This window comes from Arvicanthis niloticus, chromosome 20 (genome assembly GCF_011762505.2).
Source record: "Arvicanthis niloticus isolate mArvNil1 chromosome 20, mArvNil1.pat.X, whole genome shotgun sequence".
NCBI classification, from domain to species: Eukaryota; Metazoa; Chordata; class Mammalia; order Rodentia; family Muridae; genus Arvicanthis; species Arvicanthis niloticus.
The window spans coordinates 38,983,483-39,010,879 of record NC_047677.1 but is presented as its reverse complement, the minus strand read 5'-3'; the positions used below and the strand labels follow the sequence as shown (position 1 = coordinate 39,010,879).

The window sequence follows — 27,397 nt, the reverse complement described above, 5'->3', positions numbered from 1 at the left end:
AAGTCATCAGACATTCTTTTATATTTAAATATGGTCCTCGGACATGCAATTCACTTAGTAATTATAAAAAGAAAATATCCTGCTTACATGTAAATAACATGGTAAAACAATTCATAAAATTTGCCCAGGGAAGAAGTTGATGCCGCAGAAAAGCCCACCTGAGATGGTTCCAGGTTGTTGGACAGCATGGTTTCCATGGTGTCATTATAATAAAGAACAAGAATATGATATGCAAATAGTTTTCATTCTGTCTGCAGGTTTATTTACTATAAATATGCAGAGGATGTAATATGATGAATCTATAGGCTATAAGCCCAAACAAATGAATCTTATCATGATGATATTGTTTCTTTGTTTTTGTGTTTCATATATATATATATATATATATATATATATATATATATAATGAATGAATATATATATAATGAATGAATATATATAATGAATGAATATACATATAATGAATGAATATATAATATATATATTATATAATATATGTTATATAATATATAATAATATATATATATTATATATTATATATTATATATTCATTCATTCCCAGGTTGAGGCTATGGTCCATCATGACAGAAAAATCATGGTGGCAGAGTCATGAAATGGAGTCCACTAAAAGCCAAGTGTCAACCCACATCCTGTGGGTTCAGGCTTCGTAGAAACTAAAACTCAGTATCATTCTATATCATTTGAAGGAAATAACTAATATAGCAAAGTAAATATAAATTTATATTAAGAAATTATAAGCAATTTCACCTTTTTATTTTGTACATTTTTTACTTTAGATTTCCATTCTTATGGGTTAAATGTAGTAGGTTTTAACTTAATTATAGTAAGAATATAATTAATTACTACAGACAATAATTGCAGATCTGTGTGAAAGATGTTGCAAACATACATACAAACATGATGAATTTAAATGAGACTGTAATGGGCCAAAATAATTAGATTCCTACCATCATGGGATATCTCATTTAGCCATTTTTTAAATAGGTAATTATCAACAAATTGCACAGACTCACATAACTCCCTTTATATTAACATGATCATGTCATACCAGGAAATACTAAGCCCATTATCATTAAATCCAAATATTAAGTAATCTGTTTTCAGATATACGAAGACTTTTTTTCTCCCTGACATGGTTTCAAAATTTCATTTTTCCAGTGTCTTTGAGAACAGCCTTGGTTTACTGGGTAACTGTGTAATTCACACACAATCTTCTGGGTATGAATTAACACTAAGAATTACTGAAATGTGGTTTGTATTGTTTCACTGTTCTTGACAACTTTGTCTAATTATTTTTTGTAATTCTAATAAAATGCTGGGATGTCCTTAAAAGTGATAAGAGGAACTGTGGATAAAACCTAATTTATCTGAACAATCTGCTTTTCATTTTCCTATTTGTAACATAGCCATCTGACAGAGGCTTCGTCATGTGACAGGTCATCTAACTAGTATGTGTGCAGTTATGGTATGACCACAGCTATCAAAGTCCTCCAAAACATTTGCTTTGAGATTCTTTACCACTAAAGTTCTTGAGAAATATTCTTAATAGAGGGAAAGCTATCTTTTCAAAATATCAAATAACCCTGTTGTGTAGCTTTCCTGATTTAAACACATTGACTAGCTTCAGAGACAGCAAATTCCTATTTGCTTTACAAAATAGATCACATAAATCAAAGGTTGAGCCTAGGCCAGAGTGGATCATTTGAGATCTTGTTCCTGCTTTCCTAAAATCTTCCTATTTTTTTAAAAATGATAAAACAGGAATCTAGAGGACAGGAGAGATGGCTCAATGGGCATAAGGACTTACTGCTTTTGTTGGGGAGCCAACTTTCATTCATAGCATGCAAGTCTAATCTCTCTGTCTCTGTCTCTGTCTCTGTCTCTGTCTCTGTCTCTCTCTCTCTCTCTCTCTCTCTCTCTCTCTCTCTCTCTCTCTCTCTCTGTCTCCAGAGCTGAGGACTGAACTCAGGGCCTTGTGCTTGCTAGGCAAGTGCTCTACCATTAAGCTAAATCCCCAACCCCAAGTCTAGTGTCTCATAACTGCCTATAGTTCCAGCTCTAGGAGATCCAATATTCTTCTGGCCTTCATGGGCACATGCACACATGTGTTATATACTCACACACATACATATCAATAAAAACTAAAAATAAATCTTACAAAAATCAAGAATTCCTACTGGTGCTCTCATGAGGTTTGGAACGGGCCCCTTCAAAGAGATATTTGCAGCCTGGGTTCACTGGAACTATTACTATATTCAGACTCTAGAAACAGCCTAGGCATACACTGATGGATCAGCCTGTAAAGATGTGTTCTATATTTATAGTGACAAAGTATAGTGGTGTATGGTAAAGTCTGCTGTGCATACTCAGTCTTAATAGAAAAGAAAATCCTATTTGAGGAAAGCAAAGAGGGGAAAACATTATCTAATTTTACTTGCATTAAGACACTAAACTATGAGTTCAAGGATCTTTCCCAGTTTCTCTTCTATTAGATTGAGTGTATCTGGTTTTATGTTGAGGTCCTTGATGCACTTGGACTTGAGCTTTGTGCAAGGTGAAAAATTAGCACGGGGGAAATTTTCTAAACAGAACTCCAATGGCTCATGCTCTTAGATCAAGAATTGATAAATGTGACCTCATGAAACTAACTGGGAAGCTTCTGTAAGGCAAAGGACATAGTCAATAAGACAAACTGACAACCTACAGATTGGGAAAAATATCTTCACTAACCTCACATCCGATAGAGAGCTAATATCTAAAATATATAAAGAACTCAAGAAGTTAACCACCAAAAAACCAAACATCCAATCAAAAAATGGAGTATAGAACTAAACTGAGAATTCACAATAGAGGAATCTCTAATGCCTGAGAAACATCTAAAGAAATGTTTGAAGTCCTTAGTGATCAGAGAAATACAAATCAAAACAACTCTGATATTCTACCTTACACCAATCAGAATGGCTAAGATCAAACCCTCAGTTAACAACACATGTTGGTGAGGATCTGGAGAAAGAGAAACACCCCTTCATTGCTGGTGGGATAGCAAAAACCACTCTGGAAATCAATTTGGAGGTTTCTCAGAAAATTGGAAATAGATCTACCTGAAGACACAGCAATACCACTCTTGGGAATTTACCCAAAAGATGCCCTACCAGGCCACAGGGGCACATGTTCCACTATGTTCATAGTGGCCTTATGTTTTATAGCCAGAAGCTGGAAACAACCCAGATGTCCCACAACAGAAGAATGGCTACAGAAAATGTGGTTCATTTACACAATGGAATACTACTCAGCTATTAAGAATGAGGACATCATGAGTTTTGCAGGCAAATGAATGGAACTAGAAAATATCACCTGAGTGAGGTAACTCAGACTCAAAAAGAAATGCATGGTATGTACTCAGTAATAAGTAGATATTATCCAAAAAAAAGTACAGAATACCCAAGATACAGTCCACAGAACTCAAAAAGGTCAACAAGCTGAAAGGCCCAAGTGAGGATGCCTAGGTCCCACTTGGGAGGAAGAAGAAAGCACCACAAGGGGGTTGGGAGAGAGAGACCTGGGAAGGAAAGTGGGTGGGGGTTGAGGGAGAGGGGAATATGATCTGCTATTGGGTGGGGGGAAAAGACTGAAGCCCTGAGGGCCAGCAGAAAGAATAAAAACAGGCAACCTCAGGAGGTAGGAGGTTGGGGGACCCTGCAGAATATACCAGAGACCTGGGAAGTAAAAGACTCTCAGGACTCAATGGGAGGGACCCTAGATGAAATGTCCTACAGTGGGAAGAGGGAACTTGTAGAGCCCACCTCCAGCAGAAAGACTGGGCACCAAGTGAGGGATGGAGTTGCTATCCCACCGTCAAAACTCTGACCCATAATTGTTCCTGTCTGAAAGAACTGCAGGGATTGGAAATGGAGAAAAGCCTGAGGAAAAGAAGGTCTAGTGACAGGCCCAAAGTGGGATCCAGCTAAAGGGGAGGCCCCAAGGCCTGACACTATTACTGAGGAGTGCTCACAAAAAGGGACCTATCGTGACCGCACTCGGGAAGATCCAACAAGCAGCTGAAAGAGTCAGATGCAGATCTTTACACCCAACCAATGGACACAAGATACTGACCCCTGTGGTTGAATCAGGGAAAAACTGGAAGAAACTGAGGAGGAGGGTGACCTTGTAGAAGGACCAGCAGTCTCACTTAACCTGGACCTCGAAGATCTCTCAGACACTGGATCACCAACCAGGCAGCATACACCAGCTAATATGAGGCCCCCCCAACACATATACAGGAGGGGACTTCTGGGTGTAGGTTCAGTCAGAGAAGATGCATGTAACCCTCAAAAGACTGGAGGCCCCAGGGAGTTTAGAGGTCTGGTGGGGTTGGGATGGGGTAGGAACATTCTTGTGGAGACAGGGAGGCTGGGAGGAGGTACGAAATGTGGAATAATCAGAGGGTGGATCAGGAGGGGAATAAAATCTGGAGTGTAAATACTACTACTGCTGCTGCTGCTGCTGCTGCTGCTGCTGCTGCTGCTGCTGCTACTACTACTATTTACTACTAGAAAAAAGAAACTAAACTAGACAAAGGAGCAAAAAGAACAGATATTAACAGGGATAGAGGGGAAAGAAAGTAGGGAGAGGAGAATGGGGAGCTGATGTTCTAAAGGTCTAACATTTAGCTATGTATTTTTGTACATGTAAGAACCGAAGGACAGGGTAGCTGAGTGAATGCATGACAAACTATTAGTGGGCTATGTAGCGTTGGCACAGGTTCATTCAAAACTCATTTTCACAAAGCTCCTGGAAACTCTTCTGAGTTGATGAACATTAAGTTTGTGTATAAGAGGCCATAAATATCAGACAGTATCAACATGGGAATCAATATCTAATTACATTGCTAGTGGGTAGATTATCTCCAGTAGACAGATTAAAAACAAAAACACCCACAATAGCAATAATAAAATTTCCTTAGTTTTATATAATTAATTAATTTTAAATAACATAAAATAGTTGGAATCATACACGCTCAGTGTTAAAGAGAAAACATTAGAAGGCTCTAATAGGTTGTCAAGCTGTGTTATATGTACAAACAAAATAAAGCCCCATATATACAAGAACTCAGTGTCTATCCTCATCTAAGCAAAAATGCAACAAGATGTATTGTTTAGAAATTAATGGATGAGTGTGTAAAAGGAAGGGGATCACTCGCACATAGCATAAACTAATGTCAAGGGTGTAGTCACCTCAAAACACCTAGAAATAAAATTAAGATGCCATGCCCATAGAGACCATCTGTAAAAGAAGTTCAGCAGAAAATTGAGAACTGTGAACTATTTATAGACAAGTTTAACACATTTCACATAAGATCTATATCTGAAACTAAATATCATTCCTGAAAGAAAAAATTCTAAATAATAGACAAAAATGCAATGCAAATAAATAATGACAAAAGAAAAAATGACTCAGAAAAAAACAGAGGCAAGTTTTATTGCCTTCATAGATGGATGATTAAAGCCAATAGTTCTATGTCTTCTAACAAGATGTTTAGAATAAAGCATCCTATTTAATATCTAATGGAATTTCTGTGAGTGAACTCCAAAGATGAAGTGCTGTAGGAAATGCCCTCTATGTTGTGGCTTTAATCCACAAAGTTAATTTCTACCAGAAGAAAAAGATTGGTGTGACTTATATCATGAGGTGATACTTTTTAATTGATCCTATACTCAGACCCACAACAAGTCTCAAGAAGAAGATTGAAATAACACCTCGAATTTTATCTGAACATCACAGATTATAACTGGATACCAACAACAACGAAAACAACAGAAAGTTTACAAACTCATAGAAACTGAACTCACTACTGAATGAAAGATAGGTAAAGACAGAAATTTAGAAGGAAACTTAAACTTTTCTGGAACTTAATTACAATGAAAAGAAAAAAACCAATATATCCAAATTTATGGGACATAAGAAAGGCAGTTTTAAGAGTCATGTTCACAGCACTAAGTACCCAAATAAAATTTTGGATAGATCTCATATTAGTAATTAAGCTACACACCTGAAATCTTTAAAACAACAAGAAAAAATAACAGCCAAAAGGGAATTGACAGTAACAAACAATCAAACTTAGTGCCAAATAAATAAGATAGAAATAAAAATTACAAAGACTCAATGAAACAAAGAGTTGGGGTTTTTTTTTGAGAAAATCAATAAAATTAATAAGCCCTTAATCAAATTAACTAAAATATGAAGAGATAAGATGTAAATTTTTAAAAGTAGAGATGAAAAGGGCAAGATCACAACAGATAACTCAGAAATCCAGAGACTCATGAGAACATACTTTAAAAATCTGTACTTCACAAAACTGGAAAACTTAAAAGAAAATTTACATCAAGATTAGATAAGTAATTAAACACACAAATATAAACCCCAATGAAATAGAAGCAATAATTAAAAAGTCTCTATCTCTGTCTCTGTTTCTCTCTTTCTCTCTCTAAAAAAAAAAACTAGATCAGATAGATTCAGTGCAATTTTAACAAGACCTTCAGAAAAGAATTAATGCCAATACTCCTCAAATTATTCTGCAAAATGCAAACAGAAGAAACACTGCTCAGTCCAGACCTGAACAAATATATATGTGTGGTGGTTTGAATACGCGTGGCCCATGGGAAATGGCATAGGAGATGTGGCCTTGTTGGAACTGATGAGGCCTTCTTGGAGGAGGTGAGTCACAGTGTAGCCAGGCTTTGAGGTCTCCTAGTGTTCAAGCTCCACCAGGTATGGAAGAGGGACTCTCCTTCTGACTGCCTGCATAAGCCACTCTCCTTCTGAATGCTTTTGGATCAAGAAGAGGAACTCTCAGTTCCTCCAGCACTGCTGCCGTGCTTCCTGCATGATGATAACGGACTGAACCTCTGAACCTGTAAGCCAGCCCCAATTAAATGTTGTCCTTTGTAAGAGTTGCCTTGGTCGTGGTGTCTCTTCACAATAATAAAACACCAAGACACTATGTATCCTCTTTATATGTGGATGGTAGCTTTTAATCATATAATAGACATGCTACTATCCATATAGCCATAGAGATTAGGTACATTATAAGGAACTGGGCCAGGGAGAGCAATCTACCAAAAAAGGGGAAATAGGTCTGCAGAAGCAGGAGGGAGCCTGACATGAAAGAATTGAATGGAGAAATGGAAGAAAGAGCTAAGGGGCTAAGGGAGAGAATATGGGGGATGGACAGCTAATAATAAGGGTCATTTGAGGGGTTATATGGAAACCCATTACTGTAGAAGATTCATGAAATATACATATATTTTTTTAAAAATCTAAATAGAGTTACGGAATAATGGGAGGCAAAGCCCCAACTACAAGTCTATTTCCATTTAGAGAGACCTCCATTGCCAAGAATTGTTTACATCTAATTTAGTTGTTGACCAAAGAGGTCTCAAGGAACAGTCCCCCCCCCAAAAAAAAACAACTCAGTCTTTGGCCAAGGCTATTGTTTGTTCTCCACAAACTGATAGTAAGGCCCTATTAGTGAAGACAATACTTACATATCTCACTGAATGTGGAGAAGATAAACTGGTGCCTAAGTTGAAACCTTCATCCTCATTGACATAGTTCATGGTACTAGAAGGTGCTTTTCACACTAACAGAGAAAAAACGTTAAACACCTAAAAAGCTATAAACTCTTTGATCTACATTGGTGACCTGTCTGCATGACATATTGGTACAATAGTGGCATAAACGTTGTGAGAGTAACCAATCACTATTTGATTGGATTTAGGGATAATGCCCAGCAGAGTTTGGGTAGCCAAGAACATGAGACTAGATAAGCCATGGACCTAGGGGCAAACCAAAATACTACTGTTCTTCTGCAAAAGGATCATTGTAAGGCAGTGACTCCTAATGACACTCTACCATACCTATAGATCAATGTCTTATTCAGTCATCATCACAGAATCTTCCTTGCTTCGTTTGGCAGTTAGACAGGAAACATTTTCATCTGTAAATTAGTTGTAGTATTGATCCCAAGTAAAACAGCAACCATGTAACTGTTATTAGTAACTTAAAGCTCATGACACATTACCTAAAACATATCATTATAATGCCACATAACATAATGTAAGCCCCAGGGAGGCCATAAATGACAGATACTTAAAATGCATTGATAAGCAATTCCAACTATTAATCATATTTACCTTTTCCATAAAACCTTCCTTGTGTTCTCATTTTTTTTTTTTTTTTTTGCCTTCACATCTAACTATACCCCACTGTCATTTAAAACCCTACACCCATCTGTTTTATGGTGTTCTTTCCATCACGTCCATGGATATGAGCTTGGCTCACGTCATCTCAGTGTTTACAAGCTATTCATGGTGCAAGTAGACCATGACTGTATCTGTTTTCAGGTTTCCCGTGTAAGAAAGAACCCATGAGCTGTGTACGCTCCACACGCTCCATACAGTGTAGTTAATAGTTTCTGCGGCAAAGCTGACAATAACCTGAATCAATGCTATGCTACAGCAAAGGCTGAGAAATGAAGAGTGGTAAAAAAAATAATAATAATAATAAATGCGCAAAGATACCAAAGGAAAAGAAACAGATGCCCGTTCTAACTGGAGGTAAAAATACAATGTTGCGACATTTCTGGGTCTGGACAGCCTTCAGTGTTGCATATTGAGCAAACTGTGTGTCAAAATGGGATCATTCCTCTGATTGGCTATCACATGCTGCAGAGTGATGGGTAAGCTCTCTCAGGAATGCCAAGCGGCTGGCATTCTTGGTGATGTCACAGCAATCTAATAAAACACAAGGTACTCATTGTAGAAATAAAATAAATGCCCATCTTTTCCCCTTCTGTAGGATGGCTTACTGTTAGTAAGTCACAAACTTCCTTATTTTTGAACAAATACATGGTTTCAGAGAATTATGAAAAAAAAATCCCCATGATACCCCAAACTGTGAGGATAGCTGCTAAATCCATCTGTACAAACACTCCCTAAAATACTCCTTGGTGACTTGTCTGAATCCAGAATTGCCAAGTCTCACATCTTCATTGAAAGATATGAAAGACATCACCCTGGTGATTGCTGTGTCATTATTCCTTCTGAAAAAAAAAATATTGTAAGAATACTTACTGTTTAGGAATGGATTTTAAGCCAATGACTATTGATAAATTTATGATCTTTCTCATGGGGATTTTTTTTCATAATTCTCTGAAACCATGTATTTGTTCAAAAATAAGGAAGTTTGTGACTTGCTAACAGTAAGCCATTTTGCTCATGCCCCCCTGCTTAACAAGAACCTCGTTAATCTCATGCACACAAAAGGAAAGATCACTTGGAAGAGTTGAGATTCCATGGGATCCTATGCACCACTTCTTAGAACTGGGTGAACAGCCAATATCATGTATGTATGTCAATTGTCCCATGGCTGTGTTGACAGATGCACACTCTACTGCATCTAGAATCCTGCCTATGAACAGAATTCCACACGACAGAGCATGACCTGCCACTTCAGAAATAACCAAGACATGCTTGTGGAAATTACAGAGTTTTGCTTTGTGCAAGTTTGAAGTCAAAAGTCCCTAGTGAGTAGAAGAGTAGAAAGAAAAGGTTAGCAGTGTATGTGTGTGTGTGTGTGTGAGAGAGAGAGAGAGAGAGAGAGAGAGAGAGAGAGAGAGAGAGAGAGAGAACACTCCCAGTGATCCATCATTTCTTAATGTCAATTCTGCCATGCCATCCCAGGAGAGCAGAAGAGACAATCTCAATGGTGTTAGAATCCTGGAAGATCGCTCCTCCTTCCAGAGCACTTTAATTTTGCCCAACATGCCTTTTATAATTTTTAATTTATATTCAGAAATAGTGTTCTTCCAGGCTCTGAGGCTGCACTCACCCTCTGCCTGTGACACATCAAAGGGTTTGCTCTTGCCACTTTATAGTTGAAAATGTGCGGCTCCCACTTTCTTCAAATCAAATGGGAGGTCTTGAACAAGATGTGATAAGTCTCTAAACATAAAGGTTTTTTTTTTTTTTTTTTTTTTTTTTTGAATAGCACTGATACTTAAAACAGTACCACTTAAACAGAAGCTGTGCCAAGCATACATTTATATCATTCTTAAATTTCAGTTCTTCAGCTACCTAACTGAAGCTCGGAGACAGCAAGTTTTCCATATATATGTATGTGTGTGTGTATACATATATGTATATGTACATATGTATATATGTATATGTATACATGTGTGTGTATATATATGTATGTGTGTGTGTATGTGTGTGTGTGTGTATACATATATGTATATGTACATATGTATATATGTATATGTATACATGTGTGTGTATATATATGTGTGTGTGTGTGTGTGTGTGTGTGTGTGTGTATGTTGGGCTGTGGAAGGATATGCTGGTTCTTGGGTTGTGGGTGTTTGGTCAAGCCCCCAGAATCCAGGCTCCTGACATAAGGCCTAATCTCCATTCAACCTGCACCCTTCAGTCAGGCAGGGCATAGGTAGAGGGTGTGATTAACAAGCCTCAGGCTGCAGAGAGAGATTTACATACTAATGAGGTACCTGAAGGCCAGAGGGTGGAGCCAATTAAGCATACTTCCCCAGCCCTTCCCTCCTCTCTCCCTGCTATTTAACTCAGGACTGCTCTGGGTTTTATGGGGGGTGCATCCAGATCTATCTACCATCTGCCATGACAATAAAGCCTGTAAAAACCCATGGACTTTCTCGTGTCATTGGGACCATGCCCTGAGGAACCATGGAACCACAGCAGCCGGGCCTAACTTCCAGCTGGAGGAACCCTGAGCTACTTCCAGCCTGGAGGGACTCCCTGCATTTCCCAGCCATTTTACCAACAGTGTGTGTGTGTGTGTGTGTGTATATATATATATATATAGAGAGAGAGAGAGAGAGAGACAGAGCTATAGTTATAGATATAGATATAGAGATATAGATAGATAGATAGATAGAGATATCTCCAAACTTGCCAACACTGAAGAAGATACAAATACACATTACTTTATCTATTCCATTATGTAAATTTTTTCTAGCTGACCATTATTTACTGAACTAAGATATGGAATACAAACATTGAATGGGTTTCCTACCATTAAAGGTCTTACAATTTAGAACAGAGGTCACCAAATAAACATTTAGTTCTATATATGAGAGGTAATAGCTCAAGTACTGGGATAGATAAAGAAACAGAAAGCCTACAGGACAGCAAATTAAAATTATTGTCTATTGGTAAGTGAATATTTTTAGCAATGAGAGAAGAAAGCACTGGTAAGCATGTCTGGAAATTACATGATTTTTATGAAACCAAACATCAAAGTGTAAGAAAAAAATCAATTATAATATTTTAAAATTATGCATACGGCACTTGTCTTATGAAAATTTCCTTGGAACCAGGTTATTATTTTGCATCGCTGTGGAGGCAGCCAGACTATAGGCATCTTAATTCAGGGGAATAAATCTGTAGAAATGGTTACAAAGCTAAAAATCTGAATAACAGCTACCGTGAAACATTGTCACTGTTTCAGTGTCCGATGGAAACAGGATTAGAGTTTTGTACGTGAATGCAGCAGGTAAAGCCAGCATGCTCGACCAGTGGGATGACCCGAGTGCTTATTTTACTTGCTGAAAAGCAATTATCACCATCATCATCATGACTACCATCATCATCAATTAATCACCAGATATTTCAATATGCACTAAGAACTGAGGGTGTGAACTAAACCGTCATTTTTCCTACAGAAATGCCGACCTGAGAAAGTTTTAAAAACAACTTTAATGATTTAAATCAGAGACTCCTTCTAGGAAAGATAACTGAATAGAGTAGACCATTGACCGAGAAATCATTTATCACCCTCATGGAAACAATTAGCTCACCGGGTACCAAAGTCACATGTGCCAAGAGCAAACACCCTAAGACTCTGAGCATCCCGTACAGAGGAACAGAGCCATTAGGCCAGACATCAATTGCTCTCTTAAACTTAATGATCTTCTAACCTCTTCATTTATCATTTCTACTGTGTTCTAATTTCTCTCTGGAGTTCTATCTTGCCCACTTGTGAGTTTCTTGACAGCAGAAGCTGATTAACCTAGTGGACAGTGGGTGTTCACTGATATTTGTGTGCTCTCAGATCACACTGAACAGTGTGCAGCAGGTACTTTTTGCTATTGATGTGTTTACAGCTATGAACTTTTGCTTATTTTCCAAGCCGTGAGAAGCCGGTTACAAAAGTGTTTTAGCATCCTGGAGAAGGAGATCCTGAACTAAAGACCATTGCTTCCAAGATTAACCTATTCTTTTTTCACAACAAGCTTCATATAGCTTGTAGCTGCTGGAACTGAAAAATGTTATGACTGCCATTGATTTTTTTAAATGTAAAAAAATCATTTTAGAAATAGTATTCATACTAGCACTAAGAAATAATTTTAAGTCACTTTGCATGATTTAAGGCTTTAATCGTTTTAGACTTTTTAATAATAGCTCACGCAATCAGTTTATTTGCATTCTCTAGAAACCATTAGTAGCATGAGTTCATTCAAAGTAAAAATATAAATTTTAACATTCTGTTCAGAAACAAAAAAAATATTGGAAAGAATTGTAGGCTTTATACAGAGTGTTTTGTACTGGTATTATTTTTGACTTGTATCAAATGTAATAATTTAACAACATTAAGAAAAAAATTCTTCATTTCTGTTATAATTATGTATTAGTTGAAAGCTCTCTGTCTTGATTGGCAACTTGGGATGTTTACAAATAGGTCAACACTCAACATGATTAAAGAAAAATCTAAATACATCTGAAAGAGATGCAGAAATTTGTGGTTATAAAATATGTTATACATGGGCTTAGCACTTGCTTATAAAATAGTCATGCATAAATAAAACAGAAATGCATGAATATCAAACCTCTTCCACACAAAATTCAACTTAAATAAAGATCCTGCACGATGGTTCATCGTTCCAAATGCAGACAGTTTTGCACGCATTTATCATTAATGCTGGATAAATTGGCAAATAGTAAACACGTGAAATCTAACTAAAAAGCATGCCGTCAGCTGTACACCTTCATCAGTGGTCACATAAAACATGACCAGTAGACGTGTACTCAGTAAGGACTCCCGAAAGGAGGAGTGGGATCCTCAAAATCTGGATGCTTTCTCGAACGGGGCACTTTCTAACCTCAACCCAGAGCATCGACCAGTATCTCTACTTACAGGTGGGTCTGCGTCTTCAGCATAAACGGTGGTGATCGGTGTCCCCTTGACCGCATCTGGAGCCACCATCCCTTTGTAGATGCGTTTGCTAAAAACCGGAGGGTAGTCATTCATGTCCTGTAAAGTGGAATTGACAGTTTAGTGCTGTGGCCAAAGGAGACCGGGGAACCGGTTAGGTCTATCCGGTTTTTTATGTCATGCAATCTTTATACCAAGACCAGTTTTATCCTCTCAGACCTGTTTATCTCCTAACTTAAACTGTAGAGAGAAGTGTGTGTGTGTGTGTGTGTGTGTGTGTGTGTGTGTGTGTGTTATATATATATATATTCAGTGTATGTGATATTAGCTGAAGGGCACCCTCAGAATATCACACACTTTTCGCCACTCAAAGCTCAAAGGATGCTTGGAATTTCCTCCAGGCTATCCCTAAGGGTAGGATGTAAATTCTAACTTTTGAAAACGAAAAGAGAATTTTTGTGTGATGTAAATGTATGAGCATTCGTGTGTGCCCATTCATCGTGTGTGTGAGGTGGCCTTGCTTGTGTTCACTTGTGCATTTGAAGACTAAAAGTACGACGTGAGGCGACGTTTTGTCGATGCTGTTGCTTGCGCTTCCTTTTATGAGGAGTGGTCACTAACTGGCCTGGGACTCCCCAGGAGGCGAGACTGGCTAGCTTATGAGTCTCAGGGATTTGTCCATCCCTGCCCACCCAAAACTATACAGACACATGCCACCCTGCCCAGTGTTTTACTCTCTTCTCTCCCTTTTTCTCCCTTCCTTCCCCTCCACCTTTCTTTCCCCTTCCACCTTCCCTTTCCTTTCTTTCTGTAGGCTCTGGGTCTTGAATTCAGGCCTTCATAGATGCCAAGTCAGAAACCACAAACAAGCTATCACTGGCCACCTGGCTCCAAATGTGATCTTTTAAAAAGTTACATTCTGAGCCAGGTGTTGCGGCTCACCTTTTTTCATTTTATCTATCTCTCTATATCTATCTCTCTATCTCTCTATATCTATCTATCTATCTATCTATCTATCTATCTATCTATCTATCTGGATATTTTCTTTATTTACATTTTAAATGTTATCTCCTCTCCAGGTCTCCCCTCCGGAAAGCCCATATCCCCTCCCTCCTTCCCCTGCCTCCATGAGGGTGCTTCCCCCCCCACCCCCCCCACCCCCGCCTTCCCGCTCTGGCATTTTCCTACACTGGGGCATCGAACCCCCTCAGGACCAAAGGCCTCTCCTCCCCTTAATGTACAACAAGGCCATCCTCTGCCACATACGCGGTGTGAGCCATGGGTCCCTCAATGTGTACCCTTTGGTTGGTGGTCCAGTCTCCGGGAGCTCTGGGAGTCTGGCTGGTTAGCGCTGTTGCTCCCCCCACGGGGCTTCAAAACCCCTCAGCTCCTTTAGTCCCTTCTCTAACTCCTCCATGGGGACTCCATGCTCAATCCAATGGTTGGCTGTAAGCCTCTGCCTCTGTATTTGTCAGGATCTGGCAGAACCATATCAGGTTCCTATCAGCAAGCACTTTCCGTCATCCGCAAAAGCGTCCGGGTTTGGCTCATCTTTTCAATCCCAGCACTCAAGAGGCAGAAGCAGGCAGATCTCTGAGTTCCAGGCTAGCCTTGTTTATAGAGAGAATTCCAGGACAGTCGGGGCTACACAGAGAAACCCTATTCCTTATTGCCCCCAATACAGTCCAGGAAACAGGATAAAAGATAGTATTTTTTTTTATTCGTTCTGTTGTTTCTTCTTTTCAAACTTCTCTGTGTTCTTACAAGCTTGAACATCCCACATACTTAGTATGATTGCATGAGCCAACTGTGAAATGTTCTTTAATTCAACTTTTCATTCTTATGAATATAAAACAAGAGAAGGAAGTCTTCCCTGAAGCACTACAGTGGTGGTATTCACAAGTACATATGCTTACATATAGAAAACAGTGTTAATTTACTTAAGGGGGAAATTCCAAAGCAATTTATATGTATCTGATTTCATTTCACTCTGGTGGTAAAGGCTTACTGCCAGTCACTGAGTAGATAGATACTAAGTTATGGCCATGATAACTAAGTACTGGATACTACACTACTGGATACTATCTGACTCCAGATGGAGATGTCCCTGCGAAAACTCTCCTAACCACGATTTGACAAATAAAAGTGGTCCAGGCAGGTACTGATATATCTGAATTGATGCAATTATTTGTAAGAGCCAAAAACAATAAATCAATTTCTCCGAGCGAACAAGATTTTTCTTAACCATCTCGTCATTTGGGGAGAACCGCATGTCATTTTTTTTCCTGACTTGATAATATTTACTACAATGATTGCTTTAATGTTTGATCAAGCATCATATCCTGCATTGTTTGGGGTGCTTCCGGACAAACACATTTAGGTTCTATGCAGATGTTGTCAATTGCTCCTTTCCAAGGCACCTTTAAAAATTCACTCTTGAATGAATGTGGTAAAACACTCTATTCATTCTTTCCTGTGTGTTCGGACACATCTTTTCTACCCAATTGCTGCGTGTTGCTTTGTTACCGCCTTCACTCTGGGGTTGGTTGTGCCACCAGCCCCCACCTGGCTTCCCTTGAATCCCCAGACAAAAGGCACAGACATAGTTTGTTCCTTTATAACTTGTCTTTTTTGGCACAGTTGTCGGGCGCTGATACCTACCGCCTGAAAAATTGTGCCCTTGCCAATTTATTATCTGCATCTCTCTACCTGCCCTAAACATTGGTGGCCACTCCTACCTGGCCCCTGTCAAACATCCGTGTCCTCCTGCTTGTAGTAGTGGCCACAGGCCCCAGCTTCCCCCACCCTCAAGACCTCACACGGTTGCTGTGTTCTTCTCCCTCCAAGGCATGGCAGAAACTCCTCTCTTTCCTTGCATCTGCCTTTTCCTCCTGGGATCCGGAGGAAGTCCCACCTGTACCCTCTGCCCAGCAGTTGGTCCCCAGCTTTCTTTACTGACAAATCAAGAACCAATTGGGGAACAGGACCTTAGCATCAGAACCGCCCCCTTCACCCAATGCTAGCCTGAAATGTACTAATTAACCAATTGTTAACTTCTCCTTTTGCAGAAGTGGTTGGGGTTGGTTATGTATGAAAAAATGAGGCAAGTTTCCTTTCCTGTGTACAATACAGTAGGCCAAATAAGAAGAACCTGAAGGCATTATCTAGAAACAGTGCTCTAACAGTCGGCAAGATTGGAAAAATAAAAGGTATGTCCTCAGACATGTGGTGTTCACGACATCTTCTTCAAAAGACTTCATTTACAAGTTGTGCAGTGTAGAATCTGAGGTGGCAAATGGACTTAGAAACACTGGCTCCTCACAACCAGTGGTGTAAAGGACTCATCTGGGGATCTAGGCAGGGAAACTGGAGGAAGCATTTGCATACACACTGGCCTATCATTTTGCTGGGGACTCCCAGAGACTGAATCACTAACAAAAGAACAAGCGCAGGCTGGACCTAGGGCCCCCACACATATGTAGCTCATGAGCAGCTTGGTCTTCGGGTTGGTCCCCCAACAACTGAAGCAAGGGCTGTCCATGAGCCTGTTGCCTGCCTGCCTGCCTGTGGACCTCCATGCCCCTAAATGGCCTGCCTTGTCTGGCCTCAGTGGGAGAGGATGTGCCTAGTCCTGGAGCAACTTTGTGTGTGTAGGGGGTGGTGGTGGTGGTAGGTGGTGTTATGTTACTGGGGGTGTGTGACACCCAAAGTGGGGGTCCCCATTCTCAAAGAGAAGGGAAAGGTGGAATGGCAGAGGGCTGATATTAGGCTCTAACATGAATAAATAGATAAATTTAAAAAGAATAGTGAATAATTTAGTAAGTGTATTTTATAACCGAAGATGGGAATCCATAGGCACCCCTAAACTATAACTTCTACAGGTTATAAAAGGAGAACCCAAGATGACATGTTTAACTACATGACTTTCCAGAGGCTGATAAACTCAGTGTGCTTCTGTTTTTTGCTTTTGTTATCCCTCTTTCCCAAGGAAATGTACATTTTTGGAAGATTCGATTCTCTGGCGGTGGGATAGCAGGATGACACAGGAGGACGTATTTTTCTAGTTGCAATAATTCAGTTCTTGGTGGTATGAAGAGAAAAGACCCATTTTTTTCTCTTCTGCAAGGCAGGTATTGGCAGGTTCACCTTTGCGAATCCACACTGGGTGTTTTGATATCCATCCTCATAAACCGATTACACACACGCCAAAGGTTATAATAACAGAAGACCATTAAGAGATTGCTTATCCTTCTCATTATTTCGCTTGCCATCGACAGCATGAAGAATAAATCAATATCGTTACAATGTACCCGTATTTCTTTTCATGGCCTCCTCTCCATGTTTTACGCTTAGGATCTCTATTGTGGGTGAAATATGTGTCAGATTGCCCATCATTCTCCCACAATGCGCTTTTTTTTGGGTGAGACAGTTTATTGGAATGCAATGCCAACACGCATAATCAATAGTTCATTATATTTATGCTTCAGGGCCATCAAAGAAAAAAAAAACTCCTGTTGTGCATGTTCTAGTATGCAGTTAAATTTAAAAAGCTCAGCTCTACCACTAGAGGGCAGTATTGGCAAAAGGAAAGATTTCTTCCTCTGCCCTATAGTTAATTTTATCATTAAAACCCATTATAGTTTGCTTCCTATGGCTATATTTGTTGATCTGAACAAAAATTAGTTTTTGTATTTCAACAGAGCATTCCAAAATGTTGCCATGGTTTTTCAACGAAAACAACACCAGGCATCTCTCGCTGTGTTATTTTTTAACCAGTAAAGCTTGTAATTTGAATCCATGCGTCCTACAAATAAGATGTGACCTCAAGTTATTGCTAGCTAGATGGAAGAAAAATAAGACTTTATTTAGTCTATTTTATGTTCAAAACGAAAGTCTAAAATGATCACGCAAACCATTTTTTTTTTCAGACTAAAGGGTAGATTTGAGAAGAAAAAAATATTGAACAGCATTCTAGGATGCTGTACGCTCGCTGGCCAGTTTATAAATGAATAGCAAGCTGAAAAAATGAACACAGAAACTAAGTATAAAAAGATATGTTTTATAAACATGAATCAATTGTGGGCTAAATCTCCTTCAGCTCCTACCCTCCCCGAAGAAATACAGTGATGTGAAATAGAGGATGGCTTTAACTCTATGCTTCTGACAAGTCTGCCTGCCGAGGGTACTGACTTGTCCGGCCACCCTACCCTCTTCTAACTCCTCTCAGGTAAGGGCAGTTGGCTCTATTTTCTGTGTCAATTAGGTCTCTTCCTGGCCGCCAGAGTCCATGTAGAAGCTGTTTTACCCTAGTTTCCTGTAGGTCTGTCTTCTGTCTTCTGTTTCTTGCAGCTTTCTTGGGTTATGCTTCCAGAGTCCTCTGATCCTCACACTCCTGAGTGTACTGTCGAGATGTGCGCGCCCTTAGACAACTGGCATAGGTTTTTGTTTGTTTGTTTGTTTTGTTTTGTTTTTGTTTTTGTTTTTTGTTTTGCTTTGCATGGGGACATTCTTAAAGAGAAGTCAATTTCTTTGATAGTTTCATAGTCTTCGAAAACTAAACTCTTCACTGGAAGATTTTTTTCTTAGTTGTCGAGTGCGGTGGCCGTTCATGGTTGCCATGGATGCCAACCTGACTACATCTGGAATTAGCTAGAATTCAAAGTTGAAGGGTAGAGCAGGAACCACAGGGCCACCTCTACGGAAATGGGTGCGTAGTCGCAAAAGCATCTCCTGCAGGAGGACCTAACTGAAGACTGCCTGAGAGACCAAGGATTGCAGGCTCAGACAATGCCAGCCAATGGGAACTGCTGTTTAGAAGAAATGTTTTCTTGGGACCAATGGGGTGTGGGTTGGATGGAGGGTATTAAAGGAACTTGCAGCAGCGTTCAGATAAGGTTGCTGCAGTGTTTCTCCCCTGCTCCCGGAGTCTGTGTCCTTGACTCCCCGCCACCTCACTTCCAACCCCCAAGGGCAGGCAGGCAGTGAGTAGTCCAGGGCACAGGCAGCAGGAGAGTATCCCTGTAAGAGATGTTTCCCCCTTAATTTGAAGCAGGTAGATCCAGTTCTATTCTACGCCACACTTTCTGCTGGAAGTCTGTATAAGAAAGCTTTTGCTTGTTGTCTGCTTCGTTCTGCCCTCAATACTAAGTCCGTTTCTTCACTGTCTTCAATGCATATTTCTTTAGGATTCCAGCATATACGGAAGACAAGCTGAGACATTCAGCCGTGTGGACTGAGTAAGCCATTAAGCAGCGTTCCTCTGCCCTGTGCATCAGAGGCTGCCTCCAAGGTCTTGCCCTGTTTCAGTTCCCGTCTTGACGTCCTTTGATGGTCAAATGTGATATGGAATTATAAGCTGAAGAAACCCTTTTCTCCCCCAACTTGCTGTTAGCCATCATGCTTCACAACTGCAGTAGTAATCCTAAGACACCCAGATTTGTCAGGGGACAGTGGAATTTCTGAGTTTGTCATCTTTTTGCTGTAGCAAAATATTTGAGAAAATTAAAGAAGGATGGATTTATTTTGAGTTACGGTTCCGAGTTTGGAGAATAATATAGACCAAAGCTTTGTACTTCACAGTGGCCAGAAAACAAGCAAAAGAGAGACCTTAATTTAAACAAAGATCTTCCCTAATTCATTACACTGTAATCTGTTAGTATATTAATCCCTTCATGAGGTCAGTGCCCTTGGGAACCAATCAACGAGATCCCTGAAACTGAATATTTTCACATGATATACCAAAAATAAACTTTTGAGAAACACTGAAACTTCAAGATACTAAAGACCTATGTTCATATATATAACGTGTGTGTGTGTCTGTGTGTGTGTGTGTGTGTGTGTGTGTGTGTGTGTTTGTGTGTATTACTTATTGTTATCCAGTTAATAAAAGGTAAAGGTCCAATTGAAATCTGGTGAGTCAGGCCCTAAACCCTTATCTTGATATTTGGAGGCAATGACAAAGGTGATCACAAAATTCACTGGAATATTTTAGGGAAGAAGACGTGAACTGAATTTTCATTAAAAACAAAACAGCTGGACATGGCGGCATACGCCTTTAACTGCAGCACTCAAGAGCTAGAGGCACAAGCATCTCTATGAGTTAGAGGCTAGCCTGATCTACAGAACCAGCTCCAGACAGAAAACCTGTCTTGAAAAAACAAAACCCAACCATCCAGACAACCAAACAAAAAAAACTAACCAACAGGCAGCCAAATAAAACAGAATTTACAAAATGAGACAAAGAATAAAAGAAAAATCTCATATAACATTTAAAATACCACTTTCTGTAGGTAATTTTAAACCTCCATATTTGTCTCAAGAACCTACAGATCTTTAACCATTGCATAGTTTTGAAGATTTTATGAAAGGTTTTATTAGGGGTAAGATAGAAAAGAGGTGGAATTTATATCTACATTTAAAACAACAACCCATTCCATATTCAACCATACAAATAGTTGTTTTCTCTAAAGCCTAAGGCAGTTTCTTCAAATATCATTCTCTGGAGCATCAGTCCCAGAAGAGGCTTTATGAACAGGACCAAATAGTCTTTATTAGTATCAAAAACATTATTTTATTTCTCTGAAATAGACAATCTATATTAACATTACATGAAGTTCTGCTGTGTAGAAATGTATTAACTTTTATGTAGTTTCATGTTTTCCAAAGTTATTTGTCTATGGAGTGAGTGTGTGTATATATGTGTGTATGTTTGTATTATGTATGTGTGCTATTTGTCTATCTATATATATATGTATATGTATATGTATATGTATATGTATATGTATATGTATATGTATATATATATATATATATATATATATATATATGTGTGTGTGTGTGTGTGTGTGTGTGTGTGGTATGTATGTGTGTCTATGTATATGTGTTGTGTGTATGTATGTGTTATTTGTCTATGGTGTGTGTATATATGTATGTGTGTGGTGTGTGTACATATGTGTGTGTGTCTGTATGTATATGGTGTGTGTGTGTGTGATTACTATGTTGAAGATGTAAATTATTGTTTGGAAAACTGAATGAGTTCAAAGTTTTCTGAGGCTATACTAAGATACCCAACATGACAAACACCACACAGTGTGTGACAGGTAGCTCCTCGGGGCAGGGACAGCAGCTGTGCATGGCTGGGAAGTCTCGATGACCACAGAGCCTATATTCACTGGTCATAAGGCTTTAGTAGGAATAAGATCTTAACAGCTTCCTTCACTCCCACTGGAAGTGGGTTAGAGCTTGTGAACCGTGACAAGAGATTTTTTTTTTTTTAATTAGGAGTAAAAGTGCTAATCAATGAATGTTAAAAGGCTGTATTATATGCACAAATAAGGTACTTTCTTAGGACGTCCAGAAACCACCATGCACTACTAATGAAGTTCTAAGAGACCCGTGTAATTGCCACAGCTCAGGAGACAAATTCAACTTGTTTGTACGTTTTTATTGGCTTCCTCTAGTCTAGAGACAACAGGTGCCATTTTGGTCCACAGTCTAAGCTGATAGAATACGAAGATATCTGAAACAATTACCTGTTTCAGCACAAATCCTGTCTCTCTGGGTGTTCAGTTTTTCAAATTTGATAGCCAATGCATTAGAAGAAACAAATTAACAAGACGCTGACCAGCAGACAGGAAGGGGAAAGATATTGGAAGGCCACCATAGAAAACCATTTTTTTCAAGATAAATAACTTTATGGAAGAGCTCAGTGTTTCATATTTTTAATATTTAAATTATATTTTATGTGCAAGGGTGTTTTGCTTGCATATGTGTCTGTCCATGTCTGATGCCCGCCAAGGCAAGAAAAAGGCATCAGATCTTTGGAACTGGAGTTTCAGGTTTGGTGCAAGCTTCCATGTGGATACCAGGAATTGAACCTAGATCCTGTGGAAGAGCAAAAACGGTGTTCCCAATCATGCAAAAATCTCTCCAGCCCCACACATTTAGTACATTTTAAGAATAACTGTGGGGCCATAACGATCCAGGGTTATAGAGGAAGAGTCAAGGAAGCTTCAACCCCACATACCCCAAGTATGAGGACAGAAGAGTTAGCTTTCTCCCACTCCAACCTGCTGATATCAAGTTGGCTCCCCCACCATCAACCCTAGCAGGAATATATTACTCTGACAGTTAACAGGCTTCCCTCTTTGTTTAACCTTATAAGGTTTTCTCTTCCCCTGATTCTATAACCCCTGAGTATACAGATGAAGCATCTTTTAACACCCCTGCCCTGGTCAGTGATACACAGTCACACAAGCTTTGCCCCAGAGACCCTGGCTCCCTATTCAGGGCATAAATAGCCCTCCCCCAATAAATGAACCAGCACTCTGAAGCTGTTTCCAGGTGTGTTTATTGCTTCACAAAGATTCTGCTCTGTATACCTGGTTAAGCTTCCTTCCCTCTACTCCAGATCCATCCGGCTACCCAGAGAAAGAAGTGGACATGGGTAGCAAATAGTAACCAATAGTTCAATAGCTAGTTTCCTATAATTATCTTTTTGTTCAAGTGTCCCTCATTTAGACAAGAGCATGATGGCAATTGCTAGTCTTAAAGTGTGTAGAGGTTCTGGCTTTGTTGTTGTTGTTCCAAAAAGAGACTATATCTTCAAGCCATGGCTTCTATGTCCAAATCAAAGCCAGGACCCTACTCAGTGACCCTCAGGTGCTTTGTCAGTGCTGCCATTAGCCCTGTGCACTGGTTCCTTCTAGAAGAGCTAATGTCTTGTTTATACTCAGTGGAATAACAACATTTTGTTTCGGAGGAAACTCCTTCGAAAGAACAAAATATGAGGTCCTCACAGGAACCACTGTTTGCCACAAACTGAGCCTGTAGGTGGGCAATCTTTTATTGCAGACCCTTTGTCTAGCTCTTCCTGCCTCACAGAGCACTTGGAGACAGACAGACATACTCGTCTCTTGTAGGGGCCATTTGCCTATGAACACCTTCAGCCTTTTCTGATCTGCATTCCTTCTAGCTCTGCAATTATGTGATTGTATAATTGGATTATATATCTTGGATTCTAAGAACTGTCTGGAAGGTAGGACATCATACTCCATCTCACTATTTACATTCTTCGGAGTTTTGTTTTTAATTTTTTAGATATTTACCCACAGTACATAATTTACTACTTTCCATACAATCAGGGTTTGTCTATCAGTGCCCTCTAAATCTACAACAAATATAGATTCTATGTTATCATATGATAGTATGAGATATATTAAAATATAGTTGGTTTAGACTATTGGAACTTGTTACTGGAAAAGCTTTTAACTGGTATTGGTTGTAAACTCTTCATTTTGTTCATCATTTAGACATATGTTCTTCCAAGTATTCCTTGATTTATGCATTTACCAAGGTTTAAAGTATTAGGTGAGTTCAATACTAAATATGTTACCATTTCGTTTTGTCTTCTTTACAAAAGAAACCATGCCTCTGCTCATACTTTTCAAAGAGAGGATCTTTAAGACACTTTTGCCATGGTGACTGTTTGTGGAACAAATAGCTCTTCCTCAAATGCTATAAAATTATATGATCAGCAGGATGGCCTGCCAGTGCAGATAGAAGCAAACAAACCACAGAAAGTTTGCAAGTTCGGAGAGGTTGTAGTAGTAGAGAAACAGGACCTGTACGCTAGTTGTCTGTTAGGAACAGTGGGGACATTTTGTTGGCTTCAGTGGTACATGGGAGAATTTTAAAGTTTCAATTTGCATACCCTACCTGGTGTTACCAGAAAAAAAAAGTAATCATCTGCCTTTAGAAATTTAAAATAATAAAATTTAGTCTGAAATTTTATTATGCTTGGATAAGTAAGAAAAGAAAAAAAGAAAAAGTGATGTTGAACATGTATATAATTATTAGAGAAGTTTTGTTTCAAATGTACAATAAATTAATGACATGGATCAGGCAGATTTATTCGCTGGAATAAATCAAAGACTTCTCTGAATAAAACAAAGGACAGAGGCACAGGATTAGTCCAACATTCTCTAAATTTAGAGGACAGAATGAGACACAGTGACTGGATCCCTTATAGATGCTGTGAGTCTTAGTGAAACTGTGGATCACGGTGAAAAGCAGGCTTGGAAGAGGAAAACCTATCTAGGAAGCCAGGGTTACTAAAAACATATTTTTAGCCTCCCCTTTTAAAAAGAAAATAGTTGAACCCAATTTGTTGCTACTGACTTTTTCCATGGATACAATCAAAGCAGACTGTGTTTCAATCAATTGATAGGCTTAGTTCCAATTTGACCTCTTCTGACTACCTGCATGCTCGTAAGTCTAGCCTAAAGCCAGTGCATCCAACGGCACTCTTGGATAACTCTGATCATCACCACCAGCTACTCCTCAGAGAGAAGTCAGTGACATTTGATTAGCTATTTTTTAACCTGGGGAGGACAGAAAGACACCATCAAATAAAAGGCATCTTCCATTGTCACGTGTCTGTTGCAGGATTTTTGATCACACTGTGAAAACCGAGACTGTGTTATTTAGCGAAAGAACCTGTTTCTAGTTGTGGTGTGGCTCAGCCCTTAGCATACATCTTTAATTCCTCTGGCTGGAATACAGACACACTCTTAGTACTCACCTTTAATCTCAAACAATGAGGGTAAGGTTAGTTTGAAGGTGGAAGCATCCATGTTTGAAAGTGATGTCTAATTGAGTGGCAGACAAAGTGACGAATCAGAGAAAGACTTGCCAGAATAGGATCTGCCCAATTCTCACAAGAAGAGAAAGGGAAAGGGAAGCTGATTGAGGGGCAGTGTAGAGAGAGAGAAGGGAACAGTTTTTACAGGTACAGTTTGTACAAAGACAGGTTACAGAGAAAGAACAATCTAGCCACAGGCAAAGACAGAATGAACCAGAGAATGAGAAGGAGACAGAAGATCAGAACAGATTGCCAAAGTTAGTATGAGGCCAAGCAGAGCAATTGAGGAGAGAGAGAAGCCAGATTGGATCAGTCACCTTGGTGAGGAGTTTGAGCCAGAACAGCTGAGTTGAACCAACCAGCCAGAGTTCAGAAAGAGCTAGAAAGGCTGACCTTCTTCAGTAGTAAGTCTCAGAGGCTGAAAACATTCTAGGCCTTCATGAGATTATACGGAAGCTAGGAGCTTCTAGGACTTGGTCTAGGTTAGCAGACAGAGACAGTAAGCCTAGGAGATGACAATTACATCAGGCAAATAAAATTATATTTATACATGTCAGTAAGATTTGGACTATTTTCCTCTTTTTAATGCTTAAGGACTCAGGCCTACAACAGCCTTAAGCTAAGAAAAACAAGACATCCATCATCTGGGTCAGGTGGGGTTTTAATGTACTTGATCATTTTTGTCATTCTCACTGAGTGATTGACTTTCCTGTTATGACAACTTCTCCTTTCACCAAGAGAATGTATATACACACACTAGAACTAGCAACGCAGACCAGGCTGGTATTGTTTTTGTGAGGACCCTCTTTGCTTCCCTCTTGCTAAAACCATGGTTGTGTTGGCTACCATACCTGGAGGACAAGACAAATTCTTATCCACCAGAAAGGTAAGCAAAGCTCCAGTGCAGAAAACTCAAAGGTTGAGCTAGAATTGAACATTAAACCCACCTGTCTCAGAAGCTCTTTGTATCTTAGAGTCTTGAAATTACAAACTAAAACTCATTTATTCTGAGGCCAATAAACTCATCATCATCAGTATTATGTATCTCTCTTTTTCCAACCTTAGAATGTTAATATCTACATTGTTATGGACTGTGGACCATATTGTATAAAAATGCTATGGCCAGTCATAGCATGTGGCACTCATAACAGTCCTTCAAAGATTTGTTTAATGTGTCTGTGTCTTTAATATCCATCTACTAGGGTTATTTTGCAAGTCTCCATATGTATTTCACATCAATAAATCATTATCCCTCTCAGTTCCTATGGCTTGTTCCAAAAATACATCATGAGTTTAAAGACATACCTGATATATATATATAGAGAGAGAAGAGGGCAGTGACCCCAGGTTCCTTACCTTCACAATTACTGTGACTGTTGCTATTCCAGGTGGCATCGTCCCATAAATATCAAAGGCCTCCACCAAGAATGTGATGCTTGCCTCTTGGTCAGGAAAGGCCTCGTAATCCAAACTCCTCAGAAGAGACAATTCCCCAGTAAATGGATGCAGTGCAAAGAGGTGCTTCACTTCCGGGCTTCTGATCCGATATGACACATTGGCTCCAAGATCAACATCCTTGGCCTAGGACAAGTCAGAGAGAAGAATGGTTATATCAGAGGGTTTCCCACAGATGGACTGAGGACTGATGGAAATGCATTAGTGCCTTGGACAGCATGAATTCGATGATAGGAAAGAGACACGTGACTTGTCATCTCTTGGTAAATGGGAAACGGAAAGAAAGAGAAAGGACAGACATAAGATAATGAGCATAAAATATTTTAATAGAAATGTTGAAGGAGTGATTTACATGCACAGGTTCTAAAATCCCATTAGGAAAACATGGAAATATGGAAACAGTTGCTTTTCAGAAGGATGCCTTGGAAGGTTGAGGTAACATATTTGTGAAGGCTTCTCCCTACACTTCCCTGCTTTTTGACCAGTATCCCTTAAGCGCTCATTATGAAGAAGGTGCAGTAAAGAGAATAAAATAAACTCAGGTGTAAATACCATACCATGAAAGAGAAATAAGACATAAATACCCAAATCAAAGGGGAAAGATGATATAGCATCCAAAGGTGATCTGAATTGGAGCCCGAATTGAAAGATGGTTTCATTTCTGTGTGTATTTTTTTTTTGTTTTTTGTGGGTTTTTTTGTTTTTTGTTTTGTTTTGTTTTGTTTTTTGTGGAGGCACAGTGACCATTCCACTCAGTGGCACAGACTGGGACTAGCTCCTTGCTGGATGGAGCAGAGCTGTAAGAATAGAAGTGCAGATCCTTGGGTCTGTTGAATACACACTCATTTGGGTACATACTGTCTAGCTATTAGTCATGCTCTTCTCTTATCAGTTCACGACATCACAGTAGAGTGGACCAGTTAAAGCACAGATTTTGTGTCATTTTCCTGTTGAAAATTCTTCTGTTTCCACTTTGTCTTTGACCAACACTGTTAGTTACCTTTCTAATATTGTAATAAAATTACTCTGTGAAGTAAC

At 39.3% G+C, this 27,397-nt stretch overlaps 1 protein-coding gene across 1 annotated transcript in view; it reads right to left on the bottom strand.

The window, feature by feature from the left end:
• Positions 1 to 27,397, bottom strand: part of Pcdh15 (protocadherin related 15) — a 777,836-nt gene that overhangs the window by 153,349 nt on the left and 597,090 nt on the right. Inside the window, exons 20-21 of the mRNA XM_076917096.1 lie at positions 26,261 to 26,485; positions 13,246 to 13,362 (exon numbers count right to left, since the gene is read on the bottom strand). Coding sequence (XP_076773211.1) covers positions 13,246 to 13,362; positions 26,261 to 26,485 — 342 coding nt within the window. The remainder of the gene's footprint in view (positions 1 to 13,245; positions 13,363 to 26,260; positions 26,486 to 27,397) is intronic.